The sequence below is a fragment of the Babylonia areolata genome, chromosome 19 (assembly GCF_041734735.1).
Source record: "Babylonia areolata isolate BAREFJ2019XMU chromosome 19, ASM4173473v1, whole genome shotgun sequence".
Classification (NCBI taxonomy): Eukaryota; Metazoa; Mollusca; class Gastropoda; order Neogastropoda; family Buccinidae; genus Babylonia; species Babylonia areolata.
In genome coordinates this window covers 43,956,084-43,969,721 of record NC_134894.1, presented here as the reverse complement: position 1 = coordinate 43,969,721, position 13,638 = coordinate 43,956,084, and the positions used below count along the sequence as shown (strand labels likewise).

At 45.3% G+C, this 13,638-nt stretch overlaps 2 protein-coding genes across 3 annotated transcripts in view; one reads left to right on the top strand and one right to left on the bottom strand.

Annotated features, from left to right (window-relative positions):
• The window catches only part of LOC143293742 (uncharacterized), a 56,028-nt gene extending 50,335 nt beyond the window's left edge, over nucleotides 1–5,693 (bottom strand). Inside the window, exon 1 of one of the 2 annotated variants that reach the window (XM_076604953.1) lies at nucleotides 5,610–5,693. Coding sequence is in view for 1 of the 2 variants with exons in the window: in XM_076604950.1 (XP_076461065.1) it covers nucleotides 1,463–1,515 (53 nt within the window). In the remaining variant the exon portion in view is untranslated. Of the gene's footprint in view, nucleotides 1–1,462; nucleotides 1,558–5,609 lie in introns of those variants that run through there. The other variant, XM_076604950.1, reaches the window with a different exon arrangement.
• Nucleotides 5,694–10,019: 4,326 nt separating this feature from the next.
• Nucleotides 10,020–13,412, top strand: LOC143293743 (uncharacterized). The gene has a single exon (XM_076604954.1). The coding sequence runs from the start codon at nucleotides 10,162–10,164 to the stop codon at nucleotides 11,080–11,082; it is 921 nt and encodes a 306-aa protein (XP_076461069.1). The 5' UTR covers nucleotides 10,020–10,161; the 3' UTR covers nucleotides 11,083–13,412.
• Nucleotides 13,413–13,638: the final 226 nt, after the last annotated feature.

Here is a 13,638-nt window from a genome sequence, read left to right as displayed (position 1 = left end):
TGCGATGACTGTCAAAAAAAACTTGCCAACTATGTATTTCAGTGCATGCGTATTAGATGACCGTTTATTTCTTTGTTCCCTTTGTTCTTTGTTGTGTCTATTAATCCTTCGGGATTTTATGACAATAAATGAAGTCAAGTCAAGTCAAGTCACACACACACGTGTATAACATACATGCATATTCCCTCACTGCCTCCTCTTCCGCTCTCTCTCTCTCTCTCTCTCTCTCCCCAACCCCATTTCATTCTCTGCTTTCTGATTCATGTATCCATAATCTATATGTGCATGTTTTAAACAATGATTTTTTTTTTCTTTTTTCTTTATTGTTTATTTTGTAATTTAGTTTTTCGTCTGTTTCTCTTCCTGGAGTTGGATTTTTAAAAAAAGAAGAAAAAAAGAGACTTTTTAAATTTTTTACTCTATTACCCCAAGAAAATAAGATCAAAATAAAATTCATTCAATTCATTTCAACCCTACTATCTGTGTGTGTGTGTGTGTGTGTGTGTGTGTGTGTGTGTGCCATTCCCCACCTTTCTCTATTTCTCCTACCCATATCTTTCCCCCTCCCTCCCTCTCCCCCACCCCCATCATCTCTCCTCTCCATACCCCCCCCAACCCCCACACCCACCCTTCCACCCCTCCAAGCCAAGCCAAAGCCATGTGATTGATATAAGCGATGCTGTAAATAGAGATTCTCGCAGTGCGCAACTTACGTACGTACGTACGTACGTACGTGCGCAGACAGGCATAGGCGCTTGCTTCGTCCTGCCAAAATCGGTCTGTAATCTACCCGTGCCAGTTTCCTGTTCAGGGGCTTTACGGGTAATTTATGAGGCACTGAGTCTGGCACTCGGAAAAAGGTGAAGAAGACACAAACATGCGAGACAACCAGCTGTCAAACTGCAGGCGTGGGTTTAGAGTTTTTAAAGCTCTTCGGCTTGGACACTGCCGTGAACTGAATTTCATTTTTATTTTTTTTTTTTACGGTTTTTGTTGTTGTTGTTGTTGTTGCGGTTTCAGGACTGAATGAATGACTGGATGAAAGAGGGAATGAAAATATTTTAGAATAGGGGGTTGACATATATAAATATGCATATATATATATGGGGGTCGGGGGGGGGGGGGGGGGGGGTAGGGGTGGGGGGTGAATGAACGACTGAGTGAGTGAATGAATGAATGGACGTATTCATATAAACAGATAGACTGAAAACAAAACCACCACCTTTAAAACAGACAGAACATACAGATATACACAAAGACACAGATGCAGACACGCACAAGCGCACCGACGGTATGCGTTCAAACACAAATTTCCTGTCATGCTGCGCACGCGCGCGCGCACACACACACACACACACACACACACATACATACACACACATACACACACAGAGCACACATCAACATGATATGCACGCATGTATACACACGCGCGCCCGCATGCACATATAAACACACATACCCACACGCGTGTGTGACTGAGCAAACAGACGTACACAATGTCTCTGGCTTCATCTCTTTTCGTTTCTCTCTCGTTCACTGTGACATTTATTGGCAATATGTTACATATCTTAACACACACGCACACACACACACACACACACACACACACACACACGCACGCACGCACGCACGCACGCACACACACACATGTGCATAATTTTCATTCATATGTTTCCCTTCACAGAGGTCGAGTCACAAACATAACACACACACACACACACACACACACACACACACACACACACGAATTATTGACATACTGTCAAGTGCTTCTGCCAGAATTCGTCACCAAAAGAAAACGGAAAACGAAAAATATGATTGCATACTCACCTGGGCAAAAGTGAAAAAGGTAGCTGGCGGTTTAAAAGTCACAGCGAAAGAAGTCACTATGACCCTGAATCAGGCAAGGAATTGTCTCAGAAGACGTACAGTTTTATGACTGAATCTCAGATCTGCTCGCTGCGTAACTGTACAAGCGCTATCGGTGGGGAGGTGGTATATTGCCTCTCTCTCTGTGTGTGTGTGTGTGTGTGTGTGTGTGTGTCTCTCTCTCTCTCTCTCTGTCTGTCTGTCTGTCTGTCTGTCTCTCTTTCTCTCTCTGTATGAGTTAACAAGTTGTGACGGTGAATGTGCACGCGCGTGCATTGTTTGGTATACAATTAAGTGTTTTGGGCGTGTTTTCTTTTAGAACTTCACAGATATTTTAAAATGGTCAGTGTTTTGTTCACACAGTAACTTGGTGCGATAGCTTTACCGCTGTGAAATAGACATGTTCTTAAGTAGATCAACTCAGTAGATGTACATTGTGTTACGAATCTGAGATCTCATTGTATACAAGTTCATATACTGCTGTAAAAAGAAAGATTCTAAAGCAGATAATCTCAGGAGATGTAACGATTCTGCGATTTGACCGAAAACATTTTCATTCAGTTTTAGCAGAGCGCCTTAACCCTTTCAACGCCAGTCAATTTAGAATACAAAATTCCCTTGTGGTATAAACACAGAAAAGACGGTGGCTACGAATAGCTGGGGATTACCCCTCCGATGTATAGAAAATATGGCCTATCCTATAAACGAACATTAAGAGCAGTAGGTTCATGGATAACAGACCAATGAATGGTCACCTTTCAGTGACATGGGTCCTCTACCACGCCTGTGCATAAATGCGAGCTTGGCGGTGAAAGGGTTAATGCCTTCCAGTTCAATTGCTTCCTGAACATAATTATGAAACCATCAGTCTCAAAATAGTTCAAGGTAAGTGTTGGTACAGTCTTCAGCAGATTGTTGTTAAAGCTCTGCGCATCGGATTTGCTATCGGTAAACCCATTTATCTCTGCAGAGACAGCATAAAAAATTTTTTTAACAAGAGAGGCAAGGCCTTCAAGACTCACTTGTGATAAATTAAGTCCCTACCTAGCATTAACTACAGAGTAATTTCCCTTCTTTACTCACTGCACCAAAACGTTTGCAAAATAAATAAAAATTCCATGCTTAGCAAAAGAAGTTCCTGTTTGAACAAAAAATGATAATAATGACTCCTCTTGTTGTTGTGTCAGAATAAGAGGTCAAAGTGCCAAGTTTAGAGAATTAAAAAAACAACAACAAAAAAACAGTAAATGCAGTTTGCATATAATTAGGCTTCTTTTTAAAAAAAAATTTTTGTGCCCATCCCAGAGGTGCAATATTGTTTTAAACAAGATGACTGGAAAGAACTGAATTTTTCCTATTTTTATGCCTAATTTGGTGTCAACTGACAAAGTATTTGCAGAGAAAATGTCAATGTTAAAGTTTACCACGGACACACAGACACACGGACACACACACACACAAACACACACACACACAGACAACCGAACACCGGGTTAAAACATAGACTCACTTTGTTCACACAAGTGAGTCAAAAAAGCCCCCCCCCAAAAAAACAAACAAAAAACAACAACAACAACACACCCCAAACACCCAAACAAACAAACAACAACGAACAACAAAATACGTATCACAAAAAAGAAAATACACAGTAAGTTGAAATCCGACTCAGGTTTTTTTTTTGGGGGGGTGTCACAGGGTTATTTCTTACAGGTTGTAGGTATACGGGTATAAGGTGTGTAGGTGTCATCTCGACAGGGCGAAATGTCAATAGTCGGACGTGTCTTCAGACAGTAATCCGACGTTTGAAAGCGAAGTCTGACGTGGCGATGAGTACTGGATGCCGCTGCGTTCGTGTGTGTGTGTGAATGTGTGTGTACAATGGTCTCTTTCTGATGAGTAATTACGGTAAGTGTGGGTTTTGTTGGAAGGGTCATGCATAGTCTTTTGCTTCCGGTGTGTGCATGTGGTGTGTGTGTGTGTGTGTGTGTGTGTGTGTGTGTGTGTGTGTGTGTGTGTCTGTGTGGTGTGTGTGTGTATGTGCATGTGTGTGTGTGTGTGTGTGGTGTGTGTGTGTGTGTGTGTGTGTGTGTGTATGCATGTGGTGTGTGTGCATGTGGTGTGTGCATGTGGTGTGTGTGCGTGTGCGTGTGTGTGTGCATGGGGTGTGTGTGTGTGTGTGTGTGTGTGTGTGTGTGTGTGTGTGCATGTGGTGTGTGTATGTGCATTTGTGTGTGTGTGTGTGTGTGTGTGTGTGTGTGTGTGTAACAACAATAACAACAACAACAAGAAGAGAACCCAAACAATACCTGTTCACTGTCAAGGTCAGATTCCCAGGCCACACAACACACTAATGTGTACCCACCCAGACATACAACAGACTAATGTGTACCCACCCGGACACACAACACACTAATGTGTACCCATCCGGACACATAACACACTATTGTGTACCCACCCAGACATACAACACACTAATGTGTACCCACCCAGACATACAACACACTAATGTGTACCCACCCGGACATACAACACACTAATGTGTACCCACCCGGACATACAACACACTACTGTGTACCAACCCGGACATACAACACACTAATGTGTACCCACACGGACATACAAAACACTAATGTGTACCCACCCGGACATACAACACACTAATGTGTATCCACACGGACATACAACACACTAATGTGTACCCACCCAGACATACAACACACTAATGTGTACCCACCCGGACACATAACACACTAATCTGTACCAACCCGGTCACACAACACACTATTGTGTACCCACCCGGACATACAACACACTAATGTGTACCCACCCGGACACACAACACACTATTGTGTACCCACCCGGACATACAACACACTAATGTGTACCAACCTGGACATACAACACACTAATGTGTACCCACCCGGACACACAACACACTAATGTGTACCCATCCGGACACATAACACACTATTGTGTACCCACCCACACACAACACACTAATGTGTACCCACCCGAACACACAACACACTATTGTGTACCCACCCGGACCTACAACACACTAATGTGTACCAACCTGGACATGCAACACACTAATGTGTACCCACCCGGACACACAACACACTAATGTGTACCCATCCGGACACATAACACACTATTGTGTACCCACCCACACACAACACGCTAATGCTAACGTCCATATTCTAAATATACTTCTGTTAACAACTACGATGTAATAATTAATTGCAATGTTTTAAAAGCGAATATGTGAAATGCTTTTATTTGAGAGCATATGTTTATTACTCTTGTTTAATCAAGTAAACCGCGTGTGTGGGGTGGGTGGGGGGTGGGTGGGTGCGGGTGTGTGCTGATTATCTGGTTGTGGTTTTCCGCAATTTATCTTTCTTCTTAACTTATCTATTATAATCAATGTGCAATATAGTAGGCTATGCTTATAATTATATTCAAAATAATGTTTCTTAATTCTTTCTGTTTTTACATTAAGAATACCAGTTATTACCTGCAGTGTGTGGATGTATGTATGAAACGGTGTATGTGATATATTTTTTTTTTTTTACATTTGTGTCTTCGTAATATTCGTAAAAGCTGTTGTTGACTTTTACAGTTATGGTCCCCATGTTGTTTACTTGTCTAGCTATGTTGTGATAATGCACCTGACCCAATTTCTCCAGTTGGAGATAATAAAGTTGTTCCTAGTCTTATTCTTAATGTGTACCCACCTGGACACTGAACACACTCATGTGTACCCACCCGGACACAGAACACACGTGAAACGAATCCACCCGTCACGCTTCAGGGGTACGAGAAACAGCCAGCAGAAAAGGGCGTACACTCCTTCCTTTTTCTGTGTGAGTGTGTGAATGTGTGGGGGGACAGGAGTTATTCATTTCGCCTCACACGACAAGTCGTAGGAGGAAGAGAACACGGAAGGAAAGTTTGTTTAGTGTCCCCGTGTATGCACATACATATCTGTCTGTGGTCAAGTTGAAGAGAAGAAGTGTGCGTTTATACGTAAGTGTGTGTGTGTATGTGTTTTTTTGGTTTTTTTTTGTTTTTTTTTTTTATATTTCCATTTCCTTTTATCTGAAAGACTTTATATTCCTGTGTGGTTGCAACAGCCACCCGGAACACATTCTTGGGGGTCTTCAAACGACTGGAACTTTCTCAAGTATTAGACCGAGTCGAGGTAAGCGAATGGAGACTTCATGTGTCGCCTGTGTTGTCAGCGTTCGTTCTTCGGGTCCTTGTCATTATATATATATATATATATATATATATATATATATATATACTGTAGAGCAGATTTTTACTACCCTTAGCGTCAAGTTTTCCAGTTTTTAAAGCCTTGACCTTGAAGAAGCTTTCCCTGTTCGAGAAGCGGAGTCTTTGCCAGTACACACACACACACACCTTCCTAAACGTGGGGTTTGAATCCGCTTTGCTGTTATGTGAGCTGCTATTGTCTGTAGTGTCCTTTTGTATTGTGAACACTACAGAACTCTCAAGTCACTGACATTAGTGTTTCGACAGGTGAGTGTGTGAGAGAAAATGTGTTGTGTTGTGTTTGGGACTGTCCGGAACAGGGCGCAGTTGACTGAAGGAAAACAAGTATGGCGGTTTAAACAGGTTTCAATGACTTGACGGACATAGCTCCACCTGATAGGTGAAAGACCATTGATTTGTGTATGTGTGTGTGTGTGTGTGTGTGTGTGTGTGTGTGTGTGCGTGCGTGGTGTGTGTGTGTGTGTGTGTGTGTGTGTGTGTGTGCGTGTGTGTGTGTGTGTGTGTGTGTGTGTGTGTGTATGTGTGTGTGTGTGTGGTTGGTGTGTTTATGCGTGCATGAGTGTGTGTGTGTGTGTGTGTGTGTGTGTGTGTGTTGTTTAGATGTAGGCGTGTGTGTGGTGTGGTTGGCATGTGCGTGCGCGCGCGCGTGTGTGTGTGTGTGTATGGACTGAAGGTTTAGGTGTCGGTGTGTGTGTGGTGTGTGATGTGGTTGGTGTGGTGTGGTGTGGTGTGGTGTGGTGTGGTGTGTGTATATCTGTGTGTGTCTGTGTATCTGTGTGTGTCTGTGTGTCTGTTTCCTTGTTTAAAGCCAGTATGCATCCTTCCGGAAGCCAGGATGTAGGTGAATACAACCACATGTAGGCTGTATATTGGGCATATGCTTATGAATTTCATTTATACTTTCACATTAATTTCTAGGCGCGTGTGTGCGTCTGTGTCTGTATGCATATATATATATATATATATATAAGCACACGTGCGGGTATATGTAATAGTTTATTAAATATTAAAAACCATTTTCAGTGCAATTCTTTAGTGTACTTTCAGCCTTTTCACAGTTTTCCCTGTCTTGAGATTATGCCAGAGAAAAAAAAGACCGACAGACCGACGAACTAGACAGACAGACAGACAGACAGGCAGGCAGATTGAGTAGACAGAGACAGACAGGGAGAGAGAGAGAGAGAGAGAGAGAGAGAGAGAGAGAGACAGACAGACACACAGACAGATACAGACAAACCTGACAGATATGTTTGTATGTGTGTCAGTGACTTGAAAATATTGAAATAACAGTTTAGAAACAAAACCAAAAAAAAGAAAAAAAGAAATTCCATAGAGATAAACTTCTAAGGGAGAAACAAACGTGTAGTATAACAAAATGTTCACGTCTTCAATAAAACAATTAACATTGGGGTTATTGCCACATCGGACCATTGCTACGTCGGATTAAAAGTTTGAGCACAGCGGCTTTTCGGACGAATTCTACGTCGGACCATTGCCACGTCGGATTGTTGACACCTCCGACAATCGACACATCGGACTACTGACACGTCGGACTATCGACACGTGACACGTCGGACTTTCGACACGTCGGACTATCGACATGTCGGACTGTTGACACCTCCGACTATCGACACGTCAGACTACTGACACGACCGACTACTGACACATTGACACGTCGGACTACTGACACCTCCGACAATCGACACGTCGGACTACGGACACGTCTGACTATCGACACGTCGGACTACCGACACGTCGGACTATCGACACGTCGGAGTGTTGACACGTCGGACTATCGATACGTCGGAGTGTTGACACGGCGGGTTATCGACACGTCGGACTGTTGACATGTCTGACTATAGACACGTCGGACTATTGACACGTCGGACTAGAGGCACGTCGGATTATTGACACGTTGGACTATTGACACGTCGGATTATCGACACGTCCGACTATTGACACGTCGGACTGTTGACACGGCGGACAATCGACACCTCGGACTGTTGGCATGTCTGACTACAGACACGTCGGACTGTTGGCATGTCTGACTACAGACACGTCGGACTGTTGGCATGTCTGACTACAGACACGTCGGACTGTTGGCATGTCTGACTACAGACACGTCGGACTATTGACACGTCGGACTAGAGGCACGTCGGATTATTGACACGTCGGATTATCGACACGTCGGACTGCTGACACGGCGGACTACCGACACGGCGGACTATCGACACAGCGATGTTGACACGGCGGACTGCTGACACGTCGGACTATAGACACGTTGGACTATTGACACGTCGGATTATCGACACGTCGGACTGCTGACACGGCGGACTACCGACACGGCGGACTGTTGACACGTCGGACTGTAGACACGTCGGACTATTGACACGGACTGCAGCCCCCTCACAGCGCAAGTGACTATGTTTTGTGATTTGCTTGTTTTACCTCTTGGTATCTCACAATCACTGAAGTGTTAATATGACTGCTTGCAATTGTGACCCACACCAACCTTGCGGTGATGTCCAGACTTCAGCGCCGCAGTGTTAATGCATGTTGCAAAATCACGATGTTGATGCATGTTGCAGAATCACGATACATAATGCATGTTGCATAATCACGATGCTAATGTATGGCGCAGAATCACGATGCTAACGCATGTTGCAGAATCACGATGCATAATGCATGTTGCAGAATCACGATGCATAATGTATGGTGCAGAATCACGATGCTAATGTATGGTGTAGAATCACGATGCTAACGCATGTTGCAGAATCACGATGCTAATGTATGTTGTAGAACCACGATGCAGAATCACGATGCTAATGTATGTTGCAGAATGACTATGCAGATTGACGTTGCTAATGTATGTTGTAGAACCACGATGCAGAATCACGATGCTAATGTATGTTGCAGAATCACGATGCAGAATCACGATGCTAATGTATGTTGCAGAATCACGATGCAGAATCACGATGCTAATGTATGTTGTAGAACCACGATGCAGAATCACGATGCTAATGTATGTTGTAGAACCACGATGCAGAATCACGATGCTAATGTATGTTGTAGAACCCGATGCAGAATCACGATGCTAATGTATGTTGTAGAACCACGATGCAGAATCACGATGCTAATGTATGTTGTAGAACCACGATGCAGAATCACGATGCTAATGTATGTTGTAGAACCACGATGCAGAATCACGATGCTAATGTATGTTGTAGAACCCGATGCAGAATCACGATGCTAATGTATGTTGTAGAATCACGATGCAGAATCACGATGCTAATGTATGTTGCAGAATCACGATGCTTATGTATGTTGCAGAATGACGATGCAGAATGACGATGCTAATGTATGTTGCAGAATGACGATGCTAATGTATGTTGCAGAATGACGATGCCAATGTATGTTGCAGAATGACGACGCCGATGTATGTTGCAGAATGACGACGCCGATGTATGTTGCAGAATGACGACGCCGATGTATGTTGCAGAATGACGATGCTGTCGTTACGCCGTGTCCGGGCCAGAATGGGAGGCCTAGTCAGGTGGCTACAGAAACCAGTGTCCGTGCCTATCGTGGTGTGTGTCCTGGTCCTTGTAGCTCTCGTCGTCATCGACCTCGAGATTCGGGATCTGAGCAGTCAAGCCGCGGAGCAGCGGAGGGCGGCGCCGGCAGCGGCTGTGGCTGTGGGGTCCAGGAGCGACCCAAAAGACGCCGACGCTGCCGCCCAAGCAGCCGCCATGGCCAGGGTTGAGGAAGCTTTGGCTGAGGAGCCCGTGGGGCGTGAAGAAGCGGACCAGGCTCCGCAGAACGTGGTGCAGCCCGGACAGCCTCCAGGGAAATCCGCGGGGGCAGCAGCGTCGGAGGATGTGAGTGAGGGGGAGGTGGAGGCGCTGGCCCAGGTGCTGAAGATGCGACTGGCGGAGCCCGGGGGGAGAAGGAGTGATCGGCCTGAGGACGTGCAAATCGCTGGCCGCCATGAACAACACGCGCGGCGCGTGCGTCGACACCTCCTGCCCGCACCGCTTCCCGTCCTCGGTCAAAGCTCGTGTCCGGCAGCTGCTGGCCCCCCGCTTCAGGCTGACCCCCGAGCAGCTGGACATGGTCAGCGAGCTGGCCAAGGGCGTGGTGCCCAAGAAGTACATCTTCGTCACAGCGGCCTCCTCAAACCACTACAACGAGTCCCAGGCCTTGGTGTTCAACCTGAAGCACTTTGTCTTCAACAAGCTGCCCAAAGACTCCTACTCCTTCCTTTACTTCGACCTGGGGCTGAAGCCCGTGGAGCGGCGCCGCGTAGAGAAGAACTGCGGCTGCACGGTGATGTCCATGAACCTGAAAGCCTTCCCCAAGCACACGTGGAAGCTCATGTGCTACGCCTGGAAGCCGTTCATCATCCGGGCCCTGCTGCCCAAAACGGACGTGCTGGTCTACATGGACGCCTCAGTGCGCTTCAGAGCGGACCTGGACCTGGACGCCTTCTTCGCCACGGCCCGCCGACGTGGCGCGCAGTTCCTGGCCAGCCTGGACTCGATCCCCAACCACACGGTGATGTCCACCTTCCGCTTCTACCAGGAGCCGCCCTGCCTCTTCTGGCCGTTCCCCGAGCTACTGGCCGGGTTCAGCGTGTTCCACAACGAGCCCTTCATGACTCGTGTGGTGGTGGATCCCTGGGTCAGCTGCGCCTTCAACATGACCTGCATGTGCCCCGTGGATCCGCACGCCTTCCGCCTCTGCCCGCACACGGAGCGGCGGGTGGGCGTCTGTCACCGCTTCGACCTGTCCAGCCTCACGCTGCAGATGGCCAGTCTGTACGGGGCCAAGTTCGGTCAGCTGGTCATTCAGGACAGGACCCGGCCACGGATCCGGAGGGATGACCGCATGGGCTACTTCACGGACTGAGGCCGTGGGGGAATGGCTGGGAATCTGTTAAATTAATGTTCATCTTTTCATCATGTGCATGCTTTTTTTTTCTTTTCTATTATGTACATGCATTTGTATTGAAATGGAGCGCAAACATGTCACATACATGTGCACTAAGTGTGGTCTTTCTTCACGGACTGGGAGCATGGGGGGTGGGGGGTGGGGGTGGTTGGGACTTAAATTAATGTTCATGTTTTCATATTATGTACATAAATTTGCATTGAACTTTAGCACAAACACGTCACATACATGTGCACTGGAGAGATGATTGTGTGGTCTTTCTTCATCATGACTGATGCCATGGCGGTTGTTGCCAACCTTGCTCGGTCAACCACTGCATTAGAGCAGAGTAGCGATCAGGGCTACACAATGGATTGATTGCCTCTTTCAGCACAAGCTGACAGGGCTTACCCACAGGTTAGCTGACTACAACCTGACGAAGATAGAACGAAATTCGTTCACACATGCTACAAAGTTTAAGGTTACTGAGTATATACAGTAATCATGTGTTTTCGTTTGTAGAAACTTTTAGTCAGATTCACGTAAGGATAACTTGCTTAGAACCGTAATAATTGTTTGTCTCGATGTATTAACAATGATTATTCCAGTGGTGCAGATCTCAACTGAAGGCGGTGCTTAATTGACTGGTAACTTATGTCAGCTGTGTAACATTACTTCATGATAGTGGGATGCGTTGTTTGGGTTGATCTTGTATTCCTTTGTGTGGTTTCAGTTTCAGTTTCAGTAGCTCAAGGAGGCGTCACTGCGTTCGGACAAATCCATATACGCTACACCACATCTGCCAAGCAGATGCCTGACCAGCAGCGTAACCCAACACGCTTAGTCAGGCCTTGAGAGAAAAAAAAAAAAAGGAGTGTGAAAATTTGTGTGGAGTTACAGTGAGTGTCTTGACTGCGCTGTGTTGGCCTGTTCTGGCATTTTTTTTTTTTTTTTTTGGTATGAATATACTGAGTGATTCTGTGTACTGCATTTCTTCCTTCATATCGGGGCTTTTTCCCTTTTATTGTGTGTGTGTGTGTGTGTGTGTGTGTGTGTGTGTGTGTGTGAACGCGAATGTGTGTATGTTTGCATGCATACATGCAATACATGCATGCATCAATGTGTTACAGGTCAGTGTATGTAGCATTCTATGCATGCAAAAATATGCACGCACTAACGTATACACACACGCACGCACATTTCAGTGGGTTAGGAGATGATGTGAGAGAACAAGGAGAGAGACAGAGAGAGACAGAGAGAGACAGAGAGAGAGAGACACTTAGTGACATAGAGAGAGATTGGGGAGGGGTATCTCTTTCACGGAGCAAGCAAGAACAAACATTATATATATATATGTATATATATTTATATTTCTTTTTATCACAACAGATTTCTCTGTGTGAAATTCGGGCTGCTCTCCTCAGGGAGAGCGCGTCGCTACACTACAGCGCCACCCATTTCTTTTGGTATTTTTTCCTGCGTGTAGTTTTATTTGTTTTTCCTATCGAAATGGATTTTTCTACAGAATTTTGCCAGGAACAACCCTTTTGTTGCCGTGGGTTCTTTTACGTGCGCTAAGTGCATGCTGCACACGGGACCTCGGTTTATCGTCTCATCCGAATGACTAGCGTCCAGACCACCACTCAGGGTCTAGTGGAGGGGGAGAAAATATCGGTGGCTGAGCCGTGATTCGAACCAGCGCGCTCAGATTCTCTCGCTTCCTAGGCGGACGCGTTACCTCTAGGCCATCACTCGATGTATATAAAATCATATATAAATATATACATATATAACCTCTCTCTCTCTCTCTCTGTCTGTCTGTCTCTCTCTCTCTCTCTCTCTCTCTCTCTCTCTCTGTGTGTGTGTGTGTGTGTGTGTGTGTGTGTGCGTGTGTGTGTGTGTGTGTGGACGCTTCGCCACTTCAGTTTGAAAGGAAAAACGGATAAAGTTGTTGGGGCCGGGCCGGTAGAAACAGGAAGCAGACAGACGCCTGTATGCCTGACTGACATTCGCATAGACCCAACTAAACAACATAAAGCAGCACACGGGACTGTGTCAATACTGCCACTGTGTTGGGTTGAGAGGAAGTGGAGTGATGGAAGCGAACCGGACAGGTTGTGTTTTGATTTCAACAGGAGTGTGTTGTTGTTGTTGTTTGTTTTAGTTTGTTTTTTAAATAAAAGAAGAGGGATAATTATAGGCTATTATTTTTTTTATGATGAACTATTTGCTTCCCCCTTTAACCGTTCGTCAGCCTCAATATAGTTAATGCAAAAAAAAAAAAAAAAAAAAAAAAAAAAAGAGAGAGAGAGAGAGAAGAAAAAAGGAAGTGTGTGTGTGTGTGTGTGTGTGTGTGTGTGTGTGTGTGTGTGTGTGTGTGTGTGTGTGTGTGAAATGCACTTTCGATAGATAACAATTGTGTGGGCTTGTTACACTGGTGAATGCAAAAAAATCAATAAAAGTTGAATTCTTTGACACCAGTTTGTGTTCTTTCTGGACTTTTTATTTGCATCTTTTTATTGAATTTAATTTATT

Excerpts from the sequence above, each read along its gene's own strand:
- LOC143293743 (XM_076604954.1), top strand. The coding sequence starts at position 10,162 with ATGAACAACACGCGCGGCGCGTGCGTCGACACCTCCTGCCCGCACCGC.